Here is a 25723-nt window from a genome sequence, read left to right as displayed (position 1 = left end):
GGAGATCCCACAGTCATATGACCTAGGAAGTGGCCAAAGCAGGCAGCTTTTATACTTTTTAGACAAACAAACAATAAATTTGTGAGGAATTCACAGGACAAAGAAAATTAGGCTTTGGGTACTTAATTAGTGAAGAATCTAAGCAGAGTTTGAGTTTGGGATGGTAAACTAAAGGAGTAACAAGTTCTGTTTATATAAGTTTCTTGCCCCAAATTCCCTATCTCTGGAAATCAGGGTGTCCTTCTACCTTCAGATGCAAGGAGTGCACCTTTCATGAGAGATTTATTTCCTACTTTCAAGGAGACAGAGAGGAGGGTCAGAGTGTCCCTCTTACTATGGCTTTTTCTTAAGTAACTAATTCAAAATAATTAATATGCCATTGAGGCGTATTTTGGGATGGCCTGCCCTGAGCCCCAACAGTTGGCTATGTGCACGTGGATTGAAATGGCCTCTCTCTGGTACATGTCTTATAAGATTGTTATAATGAACCAATGAAACAATGAGCAAATGAACAAATGAAATGATTCTAGTCAATTACATCTCCAATTTTCCATCATTTTGTTAATAATCTGGATTCCAAGTTATTTCATGATTAGAAGTCGGTAATTATTTTTCACAATTAGGGCACTATCTTGAACAAAAGAAATTGTAAATTAGAATTATAATTCTGGTGTTGGAATACAAGCTTGCATAAGGATTAAACAGAATGTGCAAGCAGTTTTCATACATCTCATTTGGGTAAGAAAGCAAAGAAATGAGAGAGAATTCTGTCCTATTTGATGGGAATGAATCTATCACAGGCTTAAGCCCATGCTTTTGTTCAGGAGCTGTGTAACTTTGGTCCAGATTGAAAGTACTCAGGATAAAATTGTGTGTCCACAGTCACATGGTCTGGCTGTTTGTCCTGTAGCTAGTCCTATATCTAGGGAGAGATGAAACAATCATATGTGGATGCTTCCCTACTCCTTTCCTAACTGTGCATAGATTCTATCAGTATCAATAAGTGATCATTTTGTCAAGGCCGGAATGATGTCTGCTATTCGTGTTGTATATATTTTTCTCCTAATTACGTATTGTTTGCTTTTAGCTTTTATTGAGTTACATCTATTAAACTTATATAAATATCATTTGTAGAGTATGTCAACTGAAGAAAAATGCACACCCTAAAAGTTGAGAGTTAAGTTTTATTTGGGGACATTACTGAGGACTATGGCCTGGGAGACAGCCTCTCAGGTAGCTCTGAGAAACTACTCCAAAGAAGTAAGGAACGGGCCTCCCTGGTGGCGCAGTGGTTGAGAGTCCACCTGCCGATGCAGGGGATACGGGTTCGTGCCCCGGTCTGGGAGGATCCCATATGCCGCGGAGCGGCTGGGCCCGTGAGCCATGGCCGCTGGGCCTGCGCATCCGGAGCCTGTGCTCCGCAACGGGAGAGGCCACAACAGTGAGAGGCCCGCATACCGCAAAAAAAAAAAAAAAAAAAAAAAAAGAAGTAAGGAAGGAGCTAGGATATCTAGGAGTTTTTGCTGAAAAAATAAAAGGTAGTTGAACATCAAAAGATTACTGCTAATCACAAAAAACAGACATCTCAAGTTAATGATTTTAGTGATTTTCTATGTATGGGAAGATGCAAGAGTCTGGGCTCATTGAAATTATTCCTTAGATATGCATCTTAACTATCTAGGGTCAGTATCCAGAACACAGAATGTTTCCTGTTTTTCTCCATCCTGAATTACCCTCAGGGTGCACTGTTAGGCTGGGTGTGGGGTGACTACAGTGGTTGATAGCTTGATGATGGGCAACATTTGTTGTTGACTGGAATGGCAGGCAACATTCCCTTTCCACAAGTATGTGTCAATTTGTAGTGTTAAAAATAAGGTGGAATAATGGTCTTTAAAACTTGGGAACCAGTGACATTCTTTTTGGACTAAAGCAATGAAAAGGAAATGATAATGTCCACAAGCTTGAAGCACACTGGAAATTTGCTATAAATGTTTGTTGTAGGGTGGTATTTGGTACAGGGTGAATTTGGTTTAAAAGGGTTTAAATTATATGAATTATATGAAAGCATTCAGACGTAAGTCTAGAAAATAGCAATCACTCAATTAAATTTTAATGTGGGTTTTTACAACTACTGCTCCATGTTAACTATTACTAGTATTAGTACTGGTGATTTTTATCATTTATTATTGCCAGACATTGTTATAAAGTGCTTTATATACAAGAAATCATTTAACACTCAGAACAACCCTTAACAGTAGGTACATTTTTTTTTGATCTGTGGTTTATAGTTAAGGAAACTGAACTGAGAAACTTGTGTAAGGTCACAACAAGTGAGTAGCAGAGAAGTACCAGGAGACCCAATTATAGTGTTCTTTCAATCATAATCACAGTCCCACAACTGAGACTGCAAGCCAAGCACCAAGAGAGGTGCTTACTCACCTTTTTGTATTTTCTTGCTTTCTAAGAAATCTACCTCTCGTTTATTTCTGGGAACAAAATTATTATGTAGAATGGGAAAACTTATTCTATCTTATCTATCTCTTTCTAAAATAGTTTTTCAAATATTTCCCTTCATTTATCTAGTTTGAAGCCTTTGAGGATTAACATCTTCCAATTTATGTAAGAGGCTTGAACAGAGAAATCAGAATGAAATACAGGATTAAAGGATCAAATATGGAGAGAGCAAGTAAGAAAAGTGAGAATTCATGGTGTAGATATAACAAAGACAAAATTTTCTAGAATTTAATAGGCATAAAAATATGGATATTGACCTAATTAGTTCACGTAGATATGTATATTTGTCTAAAACTTGATTTTTCATTTGGAGAAAAAAGGTCTTGCTCTAATTGCTCTTCTTGAGAGCTTATGGAATTTATGTATGCAGAATACTTTTTACTCTATTTTTAATGTTCTTGACCAGAGTGGGAAATCTTAATCACTCCGGACTCCTCAGTTTTTGGAGAGCTTCTTTTCTGTTTATTTCTAAATAATTTCTAAATTAGACTTGACCTTTGTTATAGCTCCCCCCCTTTCTTTATGGAGAAAAATGATTCCACATAGAGTATTTCATTGCTTTTTAGTAATATGTTTCTTCCACTAGACTATTAGTTCCATCAAAGCAGGGGGAATTGTAGTCAACATTTTTATGCCACCTTGCATCATGGTAGACTCTTAGTGAATGTTATTGCTGGAATGAATGAACCCTGTAGTTTCACAGCTATTGCTTTGTGTGTATGTGTGTCATTGAAGGTTCATCCTTCTACCTATTCTTCTACATCTAAGAGAGCAGTGTATAAGTTCTGTCACTGATCAGGATTTGGTGAGGATCTTATACCCCTGTACCCTTGAAGGCTTCTTAAGTGATAGAATTTGTTATACAAAGGACATGCTAGGATAATGTACATTTTATTACTTGAATAGGACTTTAGCCTCTGACCTCTTAACTACATTGATTATCTTTCAAACATATTGGGACTGACTTCTTTCCAACTGCTAGGCCTTAGCTTAAATGCCACTGGCTCAGAGAGCCTTTCCCAGCCCATACCTTCTAAAATTACTTTAATTCTGTCAATTCCTATGCTAGATCTGCTTTTCTCTATGGCAGACAAATAAAGTACTCCAAATATCCACATGTTCCCTTACATTTCCCAACTTCTCCTAGGTTGGGGCCATGTGACTACTGGTTATTTGACTGTGAGGGAAAGTGACTTTTTTGAGCCACTTCTGGACTGAGATGGTTAAAAGCTATGTGGCCCCATCTCCTCTCCCCCTTTTGTTGCAGTTATCATGAAAGCTACGTGTTATAGATGATTGCCAGTTATGAGAAGAAAGGAAGTGGGATTCTTAACAGAGGCTTATGTGAGTAAGAAATAAGTATCCTTTCATAAATGATTGGGATTTCAGATTAAAACACACACACACACACACAAACACAAATGTGATGAAAACTATAAACACACAGATCTAAGAAGTTCAACGAACTCCAAGCCCATAAAATATGAAAAAACTATACCAAAAATCAAATTGTTCAAATGCAGTGTGATAGAAAAAATTTTGAAAGCAGCAAGAGGGGGGAAAATGTCACATTATATACAGAGAAACAAAAAGAAGGAAATAGCAGATTTCTTGTCAAAAACAATGTAAGCAAGAAGACAGTGGAACACCTTGATTTTTAAAGTACTGAAAGAAAAAAAAAAACTATTGATCATGACTTCTGTACTCAGTGAAAATATCTTTAAAAACCAAAGGCAAAAAAGCATTTTTTAGACCTTTAGGAAGAGTAGAATCCAGACAGAGCTGAAAACAATCAACAGCACACCCACACTATAAAAAATGGAAGTCCTTCAGGCAGAAAGAAATGATGCCAAATGAAAATATGTATCTAGCCAAAGGAATGAAGAACAATGGAAATGGTAGTTACATGAGTAAGTATATCTGATATTTTTCTTATTAGTCAAATAATTTTAGAATATAATTGGTATTTATCCCAAAATTAAAACAATGTAATGTGTGGTTTGTAACATGTACAACAATAGCACAAAAGTCAGAAAGGAAGAAATGGTAGGACGTTATTGTTAGATTCTTACGCTATATGTGAAGTGATATATCACTTGAGGGTAGACTGAAATAAGTTAAAGCTGCATACTATAAAATCACAAGCAACTGCTAAAAAAACCCCACACAGCAAAGAGTTATAGCTAATAAGCCAGTAAAAGAGATAACATCCAATAATTAAAAATGTTCAAATTATTCTAAAGGAAGAAAGAAAATGGGGGAACAATAGATTTAATCACATAAATGTAATGTTGTATATCCAATTAGATGTCAGAGGTTGTCAGATTGAATAAAAAACAAGACCCAACTATATGGTGCCTACAGAAAATACATTTTAAGTATAAGGATCCAGAGAGGTTAAAAGAAAAAGGCTGTAAAGGACACACTATATTAACATAAATCAAAAGAAAGCTGGAGTGGTTATGTTAATAGCAGGCAAAGTATATTTCAGAGCAATGGATACTACCAGGAATAAAGAAGGTCATTCCACAGTAATAAAGGAGTCAGTTTATCAAACAGAAATAGCAACCTCAATTGTTTATATACCTAAGAAGAAAGCATTAACAAAAACTAATAGAATTGTAAGGAAAATAGACAAATCCAAAAGTATAATCATAGATTTTAGTACCTCTCTCTCAATAACTGAGAGAACAAGTGGAGAGAAAATCAGTAAGAACAAAAATTTGAAGTAGAATATCATCCAATTTGATCTAATTGACATTTACAGAGCACTCTCCCTGCGAACAACAGAATACACATTTTTTTTCAAGTTCACATAGAACATTTACCAAGAGATAACATATTGTAGACTATAAAACAAATCTCAAATATAGAAGGATTTACATTACCTAAAGCATTTTCCCTCACCACAATGGAGTTAGATTAAAAATCACTAGCAGAAAAATATCTGGAAAATTCCCAAATATTTGGAAACTAATTAACATCTAAATAACCCATGTGTCAAATAAGAAAATAAAAGGGAAGTTAGAAATCACTTTTAACTTTTCAATGAAAATATAACATATCAAAATTTACAGTATGCTGCTAAAAAATTACTTAGGAGGAAATATATAGCACTAAACACCTATCTTAGAAAAGAAGAAAGGTCCCACATCAATAACCTCAGCTCCCACCTTAAGATACTAGAAAAAGAAGAGCAAGTTAAAGACAAACTAAGGACAAGAAAGGAAATAATAAAGATCAGGGCAGAAAATAATGAATTAGAAAACAAAAAAGTAATGAAGAAAATAATGAAATGAAAGGTAGACTATCAAGGAAAAAGGAAGATACAAATTACCCATATCAGGAATGAGAAAGATAACATCACTATAGATTTTACAGATATTAAAAGGATAAAAGGGAATATGTCAGACAATTTTATGCCAGTTAATTTCACAAATTAGAGGAAATGGGCTACTTTCTTGAAAGATACACACTGCCAAAGCGCACTCACAAAGAAATAGATAACCTGAATAACTCTTATTAAAAAATTGACTTTGTAGTGAAAATCCATTCCACAAAGAAAGTTCCATGTTCAGATGACTTTACTGGTGAAGTCTACCAAATATTTAAAGAAAAAATAATATTAAAGAGGAGGAAATACTTCCTAAGTCATTATATGAGGCCACCATTACTCTGATACCAAAAAACAGGCAAAGACATTACAAAAAAGGAAAACCACAGAACAGTATCTTTCATGAACATAAATGAAAAAGGTATTAACAAAATTTAACAAATAAAATCCAACAATATATAAAAAGTATCATTCATCATGACCAAAATTCATCATGACTTTTATTACAGGAATGCAACATTGGTTTAATATTAGAAAATCAAACAATGTATTTCACCACATTAACAAATTAAAAATGGAAAATCATATGATTATCTCAATAAATAGATTATTTTTTTGGTAAAATTCACTGATTCCTGATAAAACACTGTCATATAACTAATAATAATAAAAGGGAACTTCCTCAAGCTGATAAAGGACACATAAAAAATTCACAGCTAACATCATAGTTCATTATGAAAGACAATATTTTCCTCTTATGATCAGGAAGAAATCAAGAATGTCCATTCTTATGTCTATTCATGGAGATTCTAACCAACATAGGAGGCAAGGCAAGGGAAAGAAAATAAAAAGCAGATAACATGATTGTCTATGTAGAAAATCCAATGGAATCTAGGGGAAAAAAAGCTACTAATACTAATAAATGAGTTTAACAAGGTTGGAAGATACAAGATTAATATGCAAATATCAATCTCCATTCTATGTATTAGCATCAAATATCAGATACTGAGATGAAAAGAGACATTTATTTATTATTTTTTTTGCGGTACGCGGGCCTCTCACTGCTGTGGCCTCTCCCGTTGCGGAGCACAGGCTCCGGACGCACAGGCTCAGCGGCCATGGTTCACGGGCCCAGCCGCTCCGCAGCATGTGGGATCTTCCCGGACCGGGGCACGAACCCATGTCCCCTGCATCAGCAGGCAGACTCCCAACCACTGCACCACCAGGGAAGCCCAAAAAGAGACATTTAAAATAGCATCAAAAATGTGAAATCTTCAGGCATAAATTTGACAAAAGATGTGAGAACCTGTGCATTGAAAACTACAGAACATTCCTGAGAGAAATTAAAGAAGACCTAAGTAAATCAATATATTATGTTCATGGGTTGGAAGACTAAATATTGTTAAGATGTCAGTTATCTTCAAATTAATTTGTAGATTCAAGGCAGTCCCAATTAAAATCCCAGCATACTTTTTTGTAGCAGTTGATAAACTGATTGTCAAATTCATATAGAAATGCAAAGTACCTAGAATAGTTAAAACAGCTTTGAAAATGAGTAATATTGTTGAAAGAGTAATACTTCCTGATTTTAAGACTAATCAAACGTCTTAAAGGATACAAACTTTCAGTTATCAAATAAATGTCATGGCAATGTAATGCACGGCACAGTGACTAAGATTAATAATACTGTATGGCATATTTGAAAGTTCTTAAGAAAGTACATCTTAAAAGTCCTCATCATAAGAAGAAAAAAGTGACTATATGTGGTGAGGGATGTTAACTAGACTTATTGAGGTGATTATTTTGTAATATATGTAAATATTGAATCATTATGTTGTACATCTAAAACTAATATAATGTCATATGTCATTTATACCTCAATCAAAATTTGTTATAAAGACTAATTATAAAGCTCCAGTAATCAAGACAGAGTGGTATTGGAATCAGGATGGAGAAACATCAATGGGCAAAAATTGGAAGTCCACAAGTAGATCCACACCTAAATTAACAACTAATTTTTGACAAAGGTGGAAAGACAAATTAGTGCAGAAAGGATGTGCTTTTCAATAATGGTGCTGGAACACTTGGATTGCATATGGATATGAAACAAGAACTTGATAAATTAGATTTCATCAAAATTTAAAACCATATGACACAGCAATCCCACTACTGGGCATATACACAGAGAAAACGATAATTCAAAAAGAGTCATGTACCACAATGTTCATTGCAGCACTATTTACAATAGCCAGGACATGGAAGGAACCTAAGCATCCATCGACAAATGAATGGCTAAAGAAGATATGGCACATGTATACAAATGGAATATTACTTAACCATAAAAAGAAACGAAATTGAGTTATTTGTAGTGAGGTGGATGGACCTAGAAACTGTTATACAGAGTGAAGTAAGTCAGAAGGAGAAAAACAAATACTGTATGCTAACACATATATATGGAATCTAAAAAAAAAAAAAAAAGATTCTGAAGAACCTAGGGGCAGGACAAGAATAAAGACACAGAGGTAGAGAACGGACTTGAGGACACAGGGAGGGGGAAGGGTAAGCTGGGAAGAAGTGAGAGAGTGGCATGGACATATGTACACTACCAAATGTAAAATAGCTAGTGAGAAGCAGCCGCATAGCACAGGAAGATCAGCTTGGTGCTTTGTGGCCACCTAGAGGGTGGGATAGGGAGGGTGGGAGGAAGACGCAAGAGGGAGGGGATATGGGGATATATGTATATATATAGCTGATTCACTTTGTTATAAAGCAGAAACTAACACACCATTGTAAAGCAATTATACTCCAATAAAGATGTTAAGAAATAAAATAAAACTTCTGCTCTTCAAAACATAGTATTAAAAGAATGAGAAGATAAGGCAGATGAGAAGAAAATATTTGCAGAGCATATATTTGATAACATGTATATGCGGAATATATGAAGCGCTCTCAAAAATCAATATCAAGAAAATGAAAACAACCCAATTAAACAAAGCCCAGCTCTAGCCAGAATAATATAAATCCTCTTTTCCTTAAAACAAGAAAAAACTGAACAAACTGAAAGTCAATACTTTTCATGACCCTTCAGAGAACTGAGGTTGCAGGGCAAACCACCATCACAAAATCTGGAGAGAGAAGAAAATCCAGAAAGTTGCAACCAATATCTATTTACCTGTACAGAAGCTACTGGAACCATAAACTGATGGAAACAACGTAATTGTGAATTTTGATGAATTTCTGGAAGTAAAGTGTGTACTAGCATAAGAATGAGAAACTCCTGGGGGCCCTAGTCTTGGATGTAGCTTTCAACAAAAAAATGACAAGGCATGCCAAAAGGCAAAGAAGAACAGTCTGAAGAAACCAAAAATCATCAGAAGAAGATTCATATCTGACACAGATTTTGGAGTTATTAGGAAATTTAAGATAACTATGATTAATATATTAAGGGCTCTGGTGGAAAAAGTAGACAATATGCAAGAACAGATGACTAATGAAAACAAAGAGATGGAAACTCTAAGAAAGATTCAAAAAGAAATGCTGAAATCAAAAACACTTTAACAAAAATGGAAAATGCATTGATGGTCTCAATTGTAGACTGGACATGGCCAAGAAAAGAATCAGTAAGCTTGGGAATATATAAGTAGAAATTTCTCAAATTGAAATGCAGAGAGGAAAACAAAAAAGACAGAAGAAAACATCCAAGAACTATAGGACATTTTCAAAAGGTATAACATACACACAGTCGGAATACCAGGAGAAGAGAGAACAGGGCAGAAGAGATATTTGAAGTAATAATGGCTAAAACTTTTCAAAATTAATAACAGACACCAAACCATAAAGAACACCAAACAGGATAAATACTAAAACTTGTCAAAAGATTTGAACAGATACTTCACCAAAGAAGAAATACAAATGATAAATAAGGACATAAGTAGATACTCAACGTCTGTAGACATTAGAGAAACTCGAATGGAAACTATAATAAGATACTACTACACACCTATTAGAATGGCTGATATTAGAACTACAACTGACAATACCATATATTGGTGAGGATGTGTTGCCAGTGGGAATGCAAAATGGTACCCTTTGAAAAATAGTTTGGCAGTGTCCTAAAAATTTACATATATATATTTATTATATGGTCCATCCATTCCATGTCTATGTATTTACTTAAAGAAAAAGATATATGTGTCAATATAAAGACTTGTATATGCATATTCATAGAAGTATGATTTGCAATAGCCAAAAGCTATAAACAACTCAAATATGCATCAACAGGTGAATAGATATTAACTGTGGTTTATCTATACAATGAACTATTACCCAGCAGTAAAAAAAGCATTGAAATATTGATGCGCACTCCAGATTGGGTGAATATCAAGATAATTATGCTGAGTGAAATTATCCATACAAATAAGAGTACATACTCTGTGGTTCTATTTATATAAAATTTTATGTAATACAAACTGATGTATAGTGACAGAAAGCAGATCGGTGGTAATTAGTCTGCTTGGGCTGCTATACCAAAATATCATAGACTGGGTGCCTTAAATAACAAAAATTTATTTTCTCACAGTTCTGGAGCCTGTCTGAGATCAGGGTGCCAGCATGGTCATGTTCGTGAGAGCTCTCTTCCTGGCTGTCAGACAGACAACCCCTTCTTTCTGTGTCTGCACATGGCAAAGAGAGCAAGCTCTCTGGTGTCTCTTCTTATAAGGGCACTAGTCCCATCATGAGGGCCCCACCCTGATGACTTCATGTAAATCTAATTACATATCATTATATTAGGGGTTGGGGGATTCAACATAAGAATTTTGGGGGGACACAATTCAGCCCATAGCAAGTGGTTACATGTAGTTGGAGGTGAGAGGACAGGAAAGGGAGGGAGGAAGGGATGAGGAAAAGGAGCCTGTGGAAACTTTTCAGGGTGGTGTATATGTTAATTATCTTGATTGTGGTGATGGTTTCACAAGTATATATATATGTCAAAGCCTATCAAATTGTACACTTTAAATACGTGCAGTGTATTATATTCAAATATTCTTAAATAAAGCTGTTTAAAAAAATCTATTAGGAATAAAAATGCAATAAAACTATATGGAAAGGAAGTCAAGGGAATGATAAGCACAGGATGCAGGATGAAGTTTACCTAAGGCTGGAGCAGGAAATGAGGTGGGTTCATGGGCGAAATATGTGATTAAATATAGACTATTGTCAAGTCCATAACTTTTGTTTAGGGTGGTGGATTTGCATATATCTAGCTTATTATGAAAAATAACTAATTAATAATTTAAAATTCGATTGTGCTTGGATCAATATTGAGATTGTGTCACAATCCATTCAACCAACTTATGCATTTAAGGTTTATGCAGAGAAAAAGGTCCAGATTTTAAACAATATTTTATTCAAATCCTTTCTAACATGATTTTAGTGTTAACATAGAAACAAAGGCATCCCCACAATATCATTTATCTACTTAAAATTTTTTTCTCATAGGTAACATTTCTATCAGAATTTATGTGGGGGAACAAAACGGAAAATTCTCCTGCTGTGGTTTATGTAAACCACATGATGGCAGCATCAGGCAAGCAGTGCTTAAAAAAAAAAAAAAAGTTTAATGGTTTATACTGAAAGCTGAGTAAATCATTTTGATATGATTTACCTATCAGTGGGATTGGTAGGTCCCTGTAGCCATATGTGTCTCTTCCTATTCATTTCCAGATGGAAACCATCCCAAGAGTTATTTTAGTCACTCAGATCTATATAATTACGTCTTTTTGAGCAGTTGCTATCATAAACATACTATATCATGTAACTTGAGATTATTTACTTTCCAAAGTATCTTCAAAATCTGGAATTTCTTGGATCAACAATAGCTACTTCTTTTCTTTTTCATATTTTTCTCTTTTCTTTATCATGATATTTTCATGTATTTTTGGGTGCATTCAGCTTTGATAAAGAATTTACCAAAATCAAAAAGCCCTTTGAAACATCTGGATATTTCTTTGTAGAAGGTCTTTCAATAGAAGTATTTGTATGATTGCTCTCTGACGCTCTTTGTTCATTTACCAGTTCAAAAAATATTTACCTAGAATCCAATCTATTCATATATATGTGTCTGTGATAGTCACTAGGGGAAAGGCGTAGTTAGAAAACAATTTGAGACTCACTGTCCTTGAGAAGTTTGCAATCAAGTCCCTAAAACACAGCATCTCTTCTTTTCCCTTTTGTGTAAAATAAGCTAATCAGAATAGACATGCTCACTTATCCAACTGTTTCCTCTATGGAATAGACACTGCTTCAAGTTTAGTACAATGTATTTGACAGAAGTCACCGTGTATAGTGTCTAGGAATCCAAGGGCTTAATAAACCAGGATGTCTTCAACACTACTTCTGAAAAATAAGGCAATTTTTGGATCTCTATGTACTCTTCATATGACTCAAGAAACTCTAAGGGTCAAAGGTAGCAACCTTCGCGTGATCTGTAGGTTCCCACTTCATTAACTTTTTTTAATAGCCTATGAAGTAAGCCTGCCTAGGGATGTCCTCGTAGTTTCGTGGCTATAGGAGAAAGAGGCTACGGAAGGCTAAAGGGCCAGATCCACCCCTTTCTGACCTAGAGAACACCTTCCGCTCCACCTCCAAGCTCTATTGTTTTCTCAGATTTGGGGGTAGAGTAATACAGTGAGATAATAGTCACTTCCCATTCCCTTTTTGTCCTCTTACCCCTTGATGATGAAACAGTTCTAAAATGATATTGGGTAAGTGGTAAGACCTGGTAAGTATTTTCTGTCTTGAAACATTGATGTAGAACCCAGAGTGTTCAACTTATGTATTGGGGTGAGAACAGTGAACACAGCTTCCAAAAGTATATCTCTCATTTACTCCTAGAAAATAATTAACTCATTAAGAGGCTGCAGCTAAATAATTTGATTAGGCAGATCTTTATTCCTTTAGAATGTAAGCTCCAGAGGTTAAGAGTTTTGTTTGTTTGGTTAGCTTATATATCCTAAACCCTTAGAACAGTGCCAGGCACATGGTAGACAATAAATATTTAAATATTATAAATACATAAATATTTATTGAGTGAATTTTCAGAGGCCTTGTCTACACTTGTTCAGAGTGTGGACTTTAATGTATCAGCATAAAGCTTTGCCCGAGATTTCTTATTTTTCAAGTCCTGAAAGGAAGAAATAAATGAAAAACAGACATGAATCTTTTACATTAAATTTATATCAGAGGATATAAAAGTGCCAAATATCTGATAATGTAGATGCAGCTATTGACAAATCAAAATGTTAATGAAAGCCATTTTGGTTTTTCATTGTATTTGAAAAAGATGGATGTCAGAGGTTGTAGAAGGATCAGACATCTTTTTCTTATATTAGTCTATTTTAATTGTCTGCAGGTTTCCACTCATTTGTCTCAGCTTCTTCATTTATAAATCAAGGGTAATTGTAGTCATTTATTCAACAAATTTCCAAGCACTGTGCTTTGTGCTAGGAATACATCAATGAAAAAAAAAAAAGACAGAAAGTTTTGCCCTTGCTGAGTAGTAGGAAAGACAGACAACAAAAAATAAACACAATAAATAAGTAATTACTGTATATCTATTAGAAGTTGATATGCTATGGTAAAAAAGAAAAAGTAGAGCATGGTAAAGAGGATTGGGATGTTCGGGGGATGTTCAGGGATGTTCTATTTTTATTTTATAGTATTTATTATACAAAGGACATGCTAGAATAATGCACATTTTATTACTTGAATAGAGTTTAGCCTTTGAACTCTTAACTACATTGGTTATCTTTCAAACATACGGGGGCTGACTTCTTCCCAACCTTCAGGTCTTAGCTTAAATGCCACTGGCTCAGAGAGCCCTTCCCAGCCCTTCTGAAATTTTTAAAATGCTGTTAATCCCTATTTTAGATCTGCTTTTTTCTGTGGCAGACAAATAAAGTACTCCAAACATGCACAATTTTCCTTACATTCCCCATCTTCTCTTAGCAAGTAGGCTTTGGACTTCAAAGGGGAGGAAGGCAATTCACCTGGGGATGGAAAAGCAAATGTTTAGTAGACAAATATTTGCTGGGCCATGAAGAGATAGTGGGGCACAGAGTGGATTCTGATTTCTAGGTCCTGCCTAGAGTTTCCCCCAGCAACCTAGCCCATATTCTTTGCAGATTATCTCTGATGATACCTCTATTCTGGGAAAAGGTCTTTTATCTAAATTCTTTAGGCAGCTAAGGGGGAGGTAAAATGAAATCCTCATGCCAAAGAGACACATTTGGGTGTGGCAAATTTTCTCCTTCACAGTATGAAGTAGGGATTGTGGCTCAGTTTGGTTTTTTTTCTATATGGCTATCAAATTGTTCAAGTATTATTTGTTGAAAAGACTTTCTTTTTCCCATTGAATTGCTTTTGAAAACTTTGTAAAAAGTCAAATAACTGTATAAGTGTTAGTCTAAAGTTGGGCTTTCTATTCTGTTCCATTGATCTATTTGTCTATCCCTACACTAGCACCACACTGTCTTGATTACTGTAGCTTTGTAGCAAGTCTTGAAGTCAGGTATTGTAAGTCCTTTTTGCTCATTTTCAAGATTCCTTTGGATAGTCTAAGTCCTTTACATAGCCATATAAATTTTAGAATCAGTTTGTCAATTTCTACCAAAAAAACCTCATAGGATTGTGATTGAGATTACATTGAATCTATAGATCTAATTGGAAGAATTGACATCTTAACATTATTGAGTCTTCCAATCCATGAATATGGTACACCCTCCATTTATTTAGGTCATGTGTCAGCAACATTCTGTAGTTTTCATTATAAAAATTATGGCCCCAATTTTAAAATTTACTCCTAAGAATTTTCTGATCTGTGAGTTTTTGTAAATAGAATTATTTAAATTTCATTTTTTAGAATTGCTGCTTCTATACGGAAATACAATTGATTTTTTTTTGTATATTGAATTGGTATTCTGTGATCTTGCTAAATTCACTTTATTTTTTGTTTCATTGTTTTGTATATTCTTTAGAATATTCTACATAAACAACCATTAGAGTGGCTAGAGAGTTTTACTTCTTCCTTTCTGATCTTTAGAACTCTTTTTTATTTTCCTTATCTTATTACACCAGCTAGGATCTCCAATAAAATGCTGAATAGAAATGGTGGGGGTGGACACCCTTGCCACCTTCTGATCTTGGGAAAAAGGTTCAGTATTCCATTATTAAGTATAATGTTAACTGTAAATTTTTTTTGAATGCCTGTCATATTGAGGACTTCAAGCTTTGCTTTGCCCTTGGTAAGCCACAGCTGCATTCTGTTTAGTTCTCTTAGTGTTAGATGGGCTGCTTGGAGTTTGCCTCTTGTGTGTGTTGTTCAGGGGTCAGTCAGAGATTTGGGAAGAATTTATAGACACAAGTTGAGTCTCCTCTCTGTGGTTTTCTCTTTTCCTGGGTATATCCCTTCAATTTCCAGTTTCTGTAGTAGCTCCAAACGTTGTCCTTTGATTCCTCAAGCAAGTAAGACTGAAGATTTCTATCCAAATTCTAACTATCCTTTGTCTAGAAAACCCTCCAAAATGGAAACACTTTCAGCAATATTCCTTTCAGATGTCCATTCTCTTCCAAATCTGTCTGCTTCTAGTAACTCTCCAGTGTCAGATAGCTGTGTTTTTTTCTTTTAATTTTAAAATTTTACATTCCATTTACCGTTATTACAAAATATTGGCTATATTCTCTGTATTGTATGATACATCCTTGATACTTCTATTTTCATATAATTTTTCCAATGTTTACAGTTGTTTCCTGTGAGAAGTTTGGTCCAATGTAAACAACTTCAACATTATCAGACATGGAACTTACATTTTAAAATAATGTGGTCAAAATAGTCCTTACAGAGAATGTGGAAATTAAGCAAAGAGAGGGATTTAGCCAAAGTGGCAGGTTTTTTTGAAAATCCTCCAGGCAGACACAAGAGCAATAACCAAGGTGGGAAATACTTGATATGTTAGAGGAATGGCAAGAAGAGCAGGGTTTTGAGGAAAAGAGTGGTGTAAGCAGACATGCATTTGAGAACAGTATGGAGGTTCCTTAAAAAACTAAAAATAGAACTACCATATGACCCAGAAATCCCACTACTGGGCATATACCCTGAGAAAACCATAATTCAAATAGAGACATGTACCCCAATGTTCATTGCAGCACTATTTACAATAGCCAGGACATGAAATCAACCTAAATGTATGGATAAAGAAGATGTGGTACACATATTCAATAGAATATTATTCAGCCATAAAAAGGAATGAAATTGAATTATTTGTAGTGAGTTGGATGGACCTAGATTATGTCATATAGAGTGAAGTAAGTCAGAAAGAGAAAAACAAATACCGTATGCTAATGCATATATATGGAATCTAAAAAAGTGCTACTGATGAACCTAGTGGCAGGACAGGAATAAAGACGCAGACGTAGAGAACAAAGACTTGAAGACACGGGCGGGGTGGGGGGGAAGGGAAAGCTGGGATGAAGTGAGAGAGTGGCATGGACATATATACACTACCGGCTGTAAAATGGATGGCTAGTGGGAAGCTGCTGCAGAGCACAGGGAGATCAACTCGATGCTTTGTGACGACACAGAGGGATGGGATAACGAGGGTGGGAGAAAGGCTCAAGAGGGAGGAGATATGGGGATATGTGTATACATATAGCTGATTCACTTTTTTGTACAGCAGAAACTAACACAACATTATGAAGCAATTATACTCCAATAAACATGTGGGAAAAAAATAACCTCTGCTATTTTGTGAATAGATTATATGGATGCAAATATAGAAGCAAATAATTAGCTAGGAGAATTAGTTGTTGCAAGAGTTCACAGGAGAGATAATGGCCACTCAAACCAGAGGACATGGTGAGGCTAGTGAAGGACTAGATATGTTATGAAGGAAGAACCAACAGATTTTTCAATTGATTAGATGTTGCGTGTGAAAGAAAGTGAGGTGTGCAGAATGTCTCCAGGTTTTTCTGGCAAGTAAGGATGATTTCTGTATAACACAGAAAGATAGAATTGCCATCAACTGAGTTGGACAAGGCTATGGGTGAGTCAGTTTAATAAGACAAAGTCTATGCCCTAAAAGGCTCACACTGGTAAGTAAGAGAGATACTTAAATAACCAATGTGATCAACTAACTGAAGTAATGTGGTAAGTGCTTTTTATAGTAGTTCTATGGGGACGAGAAGAGATAAAAAGTATCATATCACTTTGCGATGAGGGAACAGCTGAGAAGGGATCAATATATTGAAGAATAAATAGGATGTGAAACAACAGGGAGGAAGGAATTAGCAATGGAAAAATAATCATGAGCAAGAATGTAGAAATGCAAAAATTAATGTTAAGGGCTTGGGAATGGGACACAGATTGGTGTGACTTGAGGTAAGGATGTGTCATAATGATGGTAGGAGAAGGGATGGGGCACTTGGAGGGAGGGAAGTATAGGACAAAAGATATAATCAAGCTAAAGAACATATTTACTCTGCTCATGAGCTTGCCCTTATCCAACAGGCATTGGGGAAGTGGAAAGAGGTACTTTTGAACAGTAACATGAAAATCCTTGGATGGAAAATAAACCAGTAATTTGTTTGTTTTCTTTTTGTTGTTGTTACTTGTCCAAAGGCAATTAAACATATTATAAATAAATCACAGAAATATATATTCAATTTTGTAGTTCTAAAGTGTGACCCCTAAAGACATTCCTTGAGCTGTTCTATTGCAGTAGTATGAATTCAATTTGATGACTTTTTTTTCCTGGCATGATTTAATGACTTCTCATAATATTAAATAGATGGGAAAAACACACACTAACAAAGTGAATAATGCCAGTTTTCCCGTTCATTTGGGTAAGATATTAAGCGGTTAGTTGTTTGCCAATGTATTCTATGAATCAAAAATGTTTTATAATCATTGTAAAAAAATTATTGCTATTGAGGCTCATGATTGTTTCTTCTTTTCAAGTCATGGGCCCCAGGGATGTGACATCAGGGAACTTTCAGTAGCAGTCAGTTAAAAGCATGAAATATATTTATTTCTCTTACTCATTTAACAAAAGGTGCTATAAAATGTTTGATGCTTTTTTGCATGTATTTAGATACATGTTAGTTAATCCAAAAATACTGTTGTTTTTGGAGGTCTAGAAGAAACAGTGCATTCCTTGGGATATTTTAGGATTATCAAAATGTCTTGATTAGAAGGGACGGGGCCCTTGCTGATATTAATTGTTGAGTGGTATTTAAGATTGATTAATATTTATGATTTCTATATAACACAGAAAGAAAAACTGGTTTTAGGGCAAACAGATGTGGATTTTAATTCTGGACCCCTCTTCTTAGTAGTAGTTTGAGATTGGCTGAGTCTCAAAATCTTTGAGCTTCATCTTTAAAATGAAGATAATACCTTTTCTATCTTAGCCCTCAGTAACTATGAAGACCAAAGGGGAAACCTATGTGATGGTAACATGAACATTATAAAGCACTGTTTGAATGTAAGATATACTAACTCATATTATTTCCATACACTGTTGATTACATAGTGAAAGGTACATCTTTCCTGGCAAAGGATGTATGTGAGATTTAATCCACTCCTGAGATAACATAGAGTTACATAAAAGTGATGTATGAATTGGTGTCCTTGATTTTTATGATCTTAACATTTTTAATCTACTCATATAGGTTTTTTCCTTTTAGATTAAATAGTAAGCACATTAATCATCAGATTTCATGTGTTCACTACATCACACCTTTTTTATGTCCACACATCTGTCTTTTAAACAAAAATTACTTAATTAACTTAAGATAAAATTGTTCTGAAATGAAGATCTGAGTTGAAGTTTTAAGAAATACATTAGAGGACAGGTCTATAGTTGCCAGTTTCTAGTGCTTGCCCCCAAATTTTCAGATGCTTACATTTCTTCCTGAGTATTTCAGCTATTGTGTGAGATGAATTGTTCATTACAAGTTAATGTTATTTTTAGTGAGTAAAACAGCACAGACCAGTAAACTGTGAAATTCACTATAGTTCAGACTTATTTGGTAAGAGGATGACGCTCAAAATCTACAAAAGAACCTTTGTTGAATTCTTTCAATACATTATTGGCCCATACGTACAGTAGTCAATTTTAAATTTAGAAATGAACTAATTTAAGCCATAATTCAATAATGGAGGGTTCAATTACAGTTATTTCTTTTTTTATTTACAAAGCTTTTGATTTTGTTGTAAGAAATATCCATGGCATGAAGCTTCTGCATGAGTGGTAGGTGTCTAAAAACTGAATCATCACCATCATCATCATCATCATCATCATCATCATCATCATAATCAACCAGATTTTAAAAGGAACCACTATTTTTATCCTCAAATAGTAAGTTAAATATGTAATTCAAAAAAATATTTTGCTAGAACTTGTATAATCATCTTCTACCTTCAGAGAAAACAGATGGAGGCTTACTCTGCTAGGACATTATAGAATGAACACAATTATTGAAAGTGACAAACTAGTCATTGGAGAGATATTCCAAAGACCCAATTTCTAATTGAATATGATTCATATTATGACTTTTATATATGTAAATGATTTGGTAGTCTAGTAATGACAAATTGGATCTATATAAAGTAAGATGGCAGTAGTGTCACTTTTAGGATATAAAAGATCTGAGACATAGGGCATGTCTCTTTGAAAACTGTTTGAACTTGGACATTGATAATGTTTTAAAAAAATTATTTCTAAATGGCATTCATTGTGTAATACATGAGGAAACTTTTCTGTAGCAAATATACCTTTATTTTAGTATTTTAGGAATGTGGGTTAATTGTTGGATTTAGGGTAACCTAAGCTACTCTGCATATAGTAGTATTAAGAGCCTATTTTATATTTCTATACTTATTACTTTTCAAAATGAGACGGTTGGCATCTCATATCTCATTTGATTAGTTCATTACTCAAGTTATGTTCTTTTCCTTTCATAAAGGAAACCATAATGGTATTTTGGATTTCAATGTAATAATGCTTCAGGGAAATGATGTGTAGTGTGTGTGTGTGTGTGTGTGTGTGTATGTGTGTGTTTGCTTTTCTAATATGTCATTTGGGAGGAAGCTAGGCATTAATAATGTCATGGCTATTTTTAACACTAACAAAGCCCTTTTAATCTGTAATGCTAACAATATTCAACAGAAGCCTATTCGTGGAACTATCTTGTATAGGAAAATCATACATTTAAATATGCAAACTTATAGAGGCAAAGCCTTATCATCTGACTGTTCCCAGATCTCATTGATATTGTTTGATTTCACAGATTTTTCCCTTTTACCAGGCCAGCCACTTCTGGCCCTGTACTTGCATATACTCTTACAGCAGTTAATTACAGCCATTGGTCAAGAGCAGTTTGGCTTACTATTTTCATGGCAATAAAAGGAATAGAGTAATGATTTTATATCTTAACTAAAGCTGAACAGTAAGTGATCTGTCTGTAGGCCCTCCAATTTAATTTTCCAGACTTGCAATTAGAAAGCAATTGTAAAATTAAATCAATTTTATTTACTTTTCAGACCATGTGGATGAGCGGACAGTATGCAATGGAATTGCCCCGGAAAAAGACGTAGATGGATTTCATATTATTAACATTGGAAGACTATGCCTGGATCAGCATTCTCTCATACCTGCCACTGCTAGTGCTGTTTGGGAAATTATCAAACGAACAGGTTGGTCTATGGGACATGGGTGCTAAGTGCCAAAATGAGCATTTGCACATTGCCTTGAAAGAGAGTGAAAGAAAATAAGCATTAAACTTCAATCTACAGGAATATACAAAGTTACAGAAGTCAAAGAATAATCTGAAATAAGATAAAATGAAGAACACATGCCAGGTTACAAGAAACTGCTGTTTCACCTTTCAGGGAGTGAATTTTCCAAATAGAAAGTTTATCTCCCTTACTCTAAAACCGTAAGCTGAAGGTATTTTGATGTACATTTTTCAAAATGTATTATTTTTTTCCTTACCTTTAAAAACAAAATGTGCTGGGCTTCCCTGGTGGTGCAATGGTTAAGAATCTGCCTGCCAATGCAGGCGACTCGGGTTCGAGCCCTGTTCCGGGAAGATCCCACATGCCGTGCGGAGCAACTAAGCCCGTGCACCACAACTACTGAGCCTGCGCTCTATAGTCCGTGAGCCACAACTACTGAAGCCCACGCTCTTAGAGCCCGTGCTCCACAGCAAGAGAAGCCACCACAGTGAGAAGCCCCTGCACCACAACGAAGATCCAATGCAACCAAAAATAAATAAATAAAATAAATTTATTTAAAAAAATGTGCCGAACATTTTGCACCATCTCTAATGAACTAGGTTTTCATTATAAACACTTACACTTGAATTGTGCTCTAAATACAATAATGCTCTCAAAGACCCTCGGTAGTTCTCCTGCCTTCATCACTGTCTCTTACATTTTTGGCAGCATCTCCTCCTGCTAATCTTCTCTTTTCTAACTGAGGGAGAGAACTTCCAAGGGAAAGCAGATCCTAGAATTATACTCTTAGAATGTTAGTACTTAGAAAAACCTTAATTCTAATTTTTTTCATTTTACTTATGAAGATACTATGCCCCAAAGAGGTTAAGTGTGTTAAATCTGTAAGCTTTATCTTTCAGACCTTTCTAAGTCCATAAATTTAGTGCTTCTCTCCTATAGAATAAAGTGCATGAGTTTTGTGAAAAATACTTTTTTCCCCCACTTCATTTTTTCCTAGATTTGCTCAAAGTTTGATTGCCAATTAATCTTGACCTTTCACTTTGCTTGCTTTGTGATTAGTAGTTCATAATTTTGTCTCCACACTTCTAACACTTCATATGAATTTTAATGTTTAAAACTAATTTAATGGAAGCTTGAAAATGTCTGTGGTTTTTTACTGAGGCCATAATGAGAGGGAACATGACGGATCCAAGAATTATAAAAAGAAATATTTATAAACAGTGAATGTGGGAACATTATAGACAAGCCACAAAATAATTCAAATTAAATCAGAAGTTTTTAAAGAATATTGCAGTTGGCTGTTGAGATGTTTACTTTGCTTCTTGTTGCTTATTCTTCATTTAAACCAACCTCTGTGTTTTAAGGAATTGAAACATTTGGGAAAAATGTGGTTGTGGCTGGAAGATCCAAGAATGCAGGGATGCCCATCGCCATGCTCTTACACACTGATGGAGAGCACGAACGGCCAGGAGGTAGGGGCAACCTGGAGATTCTATGTACTCTTACAATTTTCTCACTTCTTACAATCATCAAAGAAATGTGTTTGAAAGTGTGACATAGAATATTTATGGGCTTCTGCAAATAAAGGTTTCCTTTTATTCCCTATCTAATGACATGAGCACCTTGACAATGAATAAAAGAATTACTGGAAAAATGTGGCCCCTTTGTTCCTACTTTTTCCTTTGGCTATTATATACTTCCTTTATATCATTAAAGATATAGACATTAAGAAGGATAGAAAGGCTAGATACATACTAGATACATAAAAATCACATGTTAATAGATATCTGTATACCCATACACACTACCCCCCTAAAACACACCACCAATGTATAGATATAAGTTTGGTGTGTTTTTTCTACCATTATTAACCTTGGTGAACTCCAGTTTCCTGATCTCAAATTTCAAATACAGTTGACTGTTGAACAACACGGGTTTGAACTGTGCAAGTCCACATATACATAGATTTTTTTTTCACTAAATACATACTACAGTACTATGTAATCTGTGGTTAGTTGAATCAATGGATGTGGAATTGTAAATCCAGGGGCTGACTGTAAACTTACAGGTGGATTTTAGACTGTGCAGAAGGTGGGTGTCCCAAACCTTCACGTTGTTCAAGGGTCAACTGTACTAATTTTATGATCTTGGTTGACATAATGCATATGAAATATTTTTTTAAGCCACGAAGCCCTAAGGAAAAAGAAGCCCAATGATAACATATCACTTATCTAAAATTTTAAATTATTAGAGTTTGAATTGTTTTTGCCTGCCTGGACTTAAGGACTTAAATATTGCAACAAATCAAAATATGTATGTAGATCATAGTAAACTAGTGCCTGATAGTGACTCAAAGTAACTTTAAAAAGCCTTAGTTTTGAAGAGCTGTTTTTGTTTGTTTGTTTGTTTTGTTTTGTTTTGTTTTGTTTTTGCGGTACGCGGGCCTCTCACTGTTGTGGCCTCTCCCGTTGCGGAGCACAGGCTCTGGACGCATAGGCTCAGCGGCCATGGCTCACGGGCCTAGCCGCTCTGCGGCATGTGGGATCTTCTTGGACCGGGGCACGAACCCATGTCCCCTGCATTGGCAGGTGGACTCTCAACCACTGCGCCACCAGGAAAGCCCTGAAGGGCTCTTTGAAAGGCCAAATCTGGTAGTATCAACATAGTTTTCATGGTAACCATCTACAAAGTTGCATCTCTAGCTTAACTATTAACTTCTAACTTAATCTGTTAATGCTCATCTATCTCTTAGGGTATAATAAAGATATTGATTCATATTTACCTTTATTTAATAGTTTCTGTTAAGCAAGGTAAAACAACCAGGAAAGTTTACCTAGGTGTACCATTTTTGTTGGAAGATTTTGACCAAGAGCCAAACTAGGCAGTTTTTCCTTCATTTTAAACATATTATTTTCTTATCTCATCAATAACATAACAAGCAGCATTATGTAGCTCTATTAATTGCACAGCACTTTCTCATGAACTATCTTATTTCATTCTCAATAATTCTGGAATATATTCATATTCACATTTTGCAGCTAAAGGAAATGGGCTTTAGCGACTTCAGTGACTTACCCAAGGCCATTCAAGGAAGTGGTGTACAAAGCTGGGAGCTGGGTGCTGACTGTCTGGTTAGGAGGATAGACTTGAAGTCAGACCCCTCCCCTGCCAAGCTCTGTATCCTTGGATAAGTCATTTAATCTGTGTAAGTCTCCACTTCCCTCATTTGTAAAGTGCAGATAACATTAATATCTCCTTCATTGGGTTATTATGAAAATTGAATGAGACTTGAATGTAAAGCACTCTTCACAGTGCCTGACACAGTAAGTTAAGTAAGCCCTTGGTACATGTGAACTGTGACTATTACTGTTATTTCCATTATTATGCTTAAATAATAATCTGTGGCCATACTAACTAAAAAGTTTAGAATAACATAATCCAAGGTCAATGATGTATTTTTCACCTTCATTTGAAATTTTATTTTCTTTTTCTGTAGGTTTTATATTTGCTTTTATTCGGATCACATCTAGTCTTTGTTGTAATAATTTTCATAAACATAGAATTTATAAAGTTAATAAAAGATTAGAAATATGACATCATAATATTCCAAATTTTACTTTACATTGCACTTTTTCTTGTGGATATTAATATATTGTGTGCTAATTTCTTGATAAATTTCAATTTTGAATTATTTGTCTATAAAATACCTAAGTCTAAGAAAGTTAATTTACCTCTTATTTATGCAATTTTAAATTAGATATTCCTATGTCATAAAACACATTTACTTTATAAATATTTTATACTTTGTGTTACAAAATATTTTCACTTGAATGCATGTTAGAAATTGAGTAAAATTGGAATTAGATATAGTATTGGTTACTTAAATGCCAGGTGGTTAAATTTACAGTTACAGTGGCATACAGGTGCCGTTATAATTACAGTATCTAAAAGGTAATAAATTGTATTAAAAATGATGTTGGATAGGGCTTCCCTGGTGATGCAGTGGTTGAGAGTCCGCCTGCCGATGCAGGGGACACGGGTTCGTGCCCCGGTCCAGGAAGATCCCACATGCTGCGGAGCGGCTAGGCCCGTGAGCCATGGCCACTGAGCCTTCAAGTCCAGAGCCTGTGCTCCACAACGGGAGAGGCCACAGCAGTGAGAGGCCCACGTACCGCAAAAAAAAAAAAAAAAAAAAAAAAAAAAGATGGTGGATAGTTCGCAACATGGGTGGTGTTTATTAATCTCATGCATATTTAATAGGAGTATGGTGACATATATGATTAATATAATGAATTGTTGAGAGCTGTTTACTGAAGATTTGCAGTCTGTGGGAAAGTTTATATTTCAAATGTCCATGTCTGCTAGAGCAGTAATGATGTGCAGTGACTACATGTGCATTGTTAGCTTACAGAGATAATGAAGGAGGATTAACTGGGCAAATTCATATCTATAGAACTTGTTCTGATGGCACTCAGAATGTTGAGCATTCAGCTCACACTGTACTTCTTTGCCAGAAAAGATTCAGAGCCCTAATGATTCATTTGTGTCTTAAAGCCAAAGATAATTGCACTAGAAGAAAAATGGCGATACTGTAATTTAGCTTGATTAATGTGTGTCTACACAGGGCTGGCTTTTAGTCTTGATTATTTAGGACATGGATCCCGGCTATTTTGTGAGAAAGAGCTTCTTTTAATTCTTCAAGGGCTTGAAATATTTAGAGGACTGAGAATGTGCTAAAATCTTGAGGTAAAGAATTAGTGCTGATACTCAACACAGGAGGATGCTGCAGGGAGATAACCTTCTGCTGAGGACATGTAATCACAGGAGGCTTTAAAGATGACATGACATTCAAGCCACTATGTACTTTATAGAGAGTGAGAGATAGTTTGTGTCTTCCAAGAGCTTATAGTCTTGGTGGTGGTAGGGTGGGGGGATAGGGTACAGAGGGGGCATGATATGCAAGTATGGGTGATTTAAATGATAAATATTTAGTGGCACAAAATAAAACTCAGCATCCCTAAGAAAACATTCAATTTGCTAAGGGAAGCCCTTGGTTAATTGAGGAAATGTAAAGAGATTGA

The 25723-nt window shown here is 35.1% G+C and overlaps 1 protein-coding gene across 2 annotated transcripts in view; it reads left to right on the top strand.

The window, feature by feature from the left end:
- Positions 1 to 25723, top strand: part of MTHFD2L (methylenetetrahydrofolate dehydrogenase (NADP+ dependent) 2 like) — a 137184-nt gene that overhangs the window by 22949 nt on the left and 88512 nt on the right. For both annotated transcript variants that reach the window (XM_082602905.1, XM_082602906.1), the window contains exons 4-5: positions 20448 to 20600; positions 22007 to 22114. In XM_082602905.1, coding sequence (XP_082459031.1) covers positions 20448 to 20600; positions 22007 to 22114 — 261 coding nt within the window. The remainder of the gene's footprint in view (positions 1 to 20447; positions 20601 to 22006; positions 22115 to 25723) is intronic.

The sequence above is a fragment of the Mesoplodon mirus genome, assembly GCF_964341445.2.
Source record: "Mesoplodon mirus genome assembly, chromosome: 2".
NCBI classification, from domain to species: domain Eukaryota; kingdom Metazoa; phylum Chordata; class Mammalia; order Artiodactyla; family Ziphiidae; genus Mesoplodon; species Mesoplodon mirus.
This window is presented reverse-complemented; position numbering and strand designations above follow the sequence as displayed.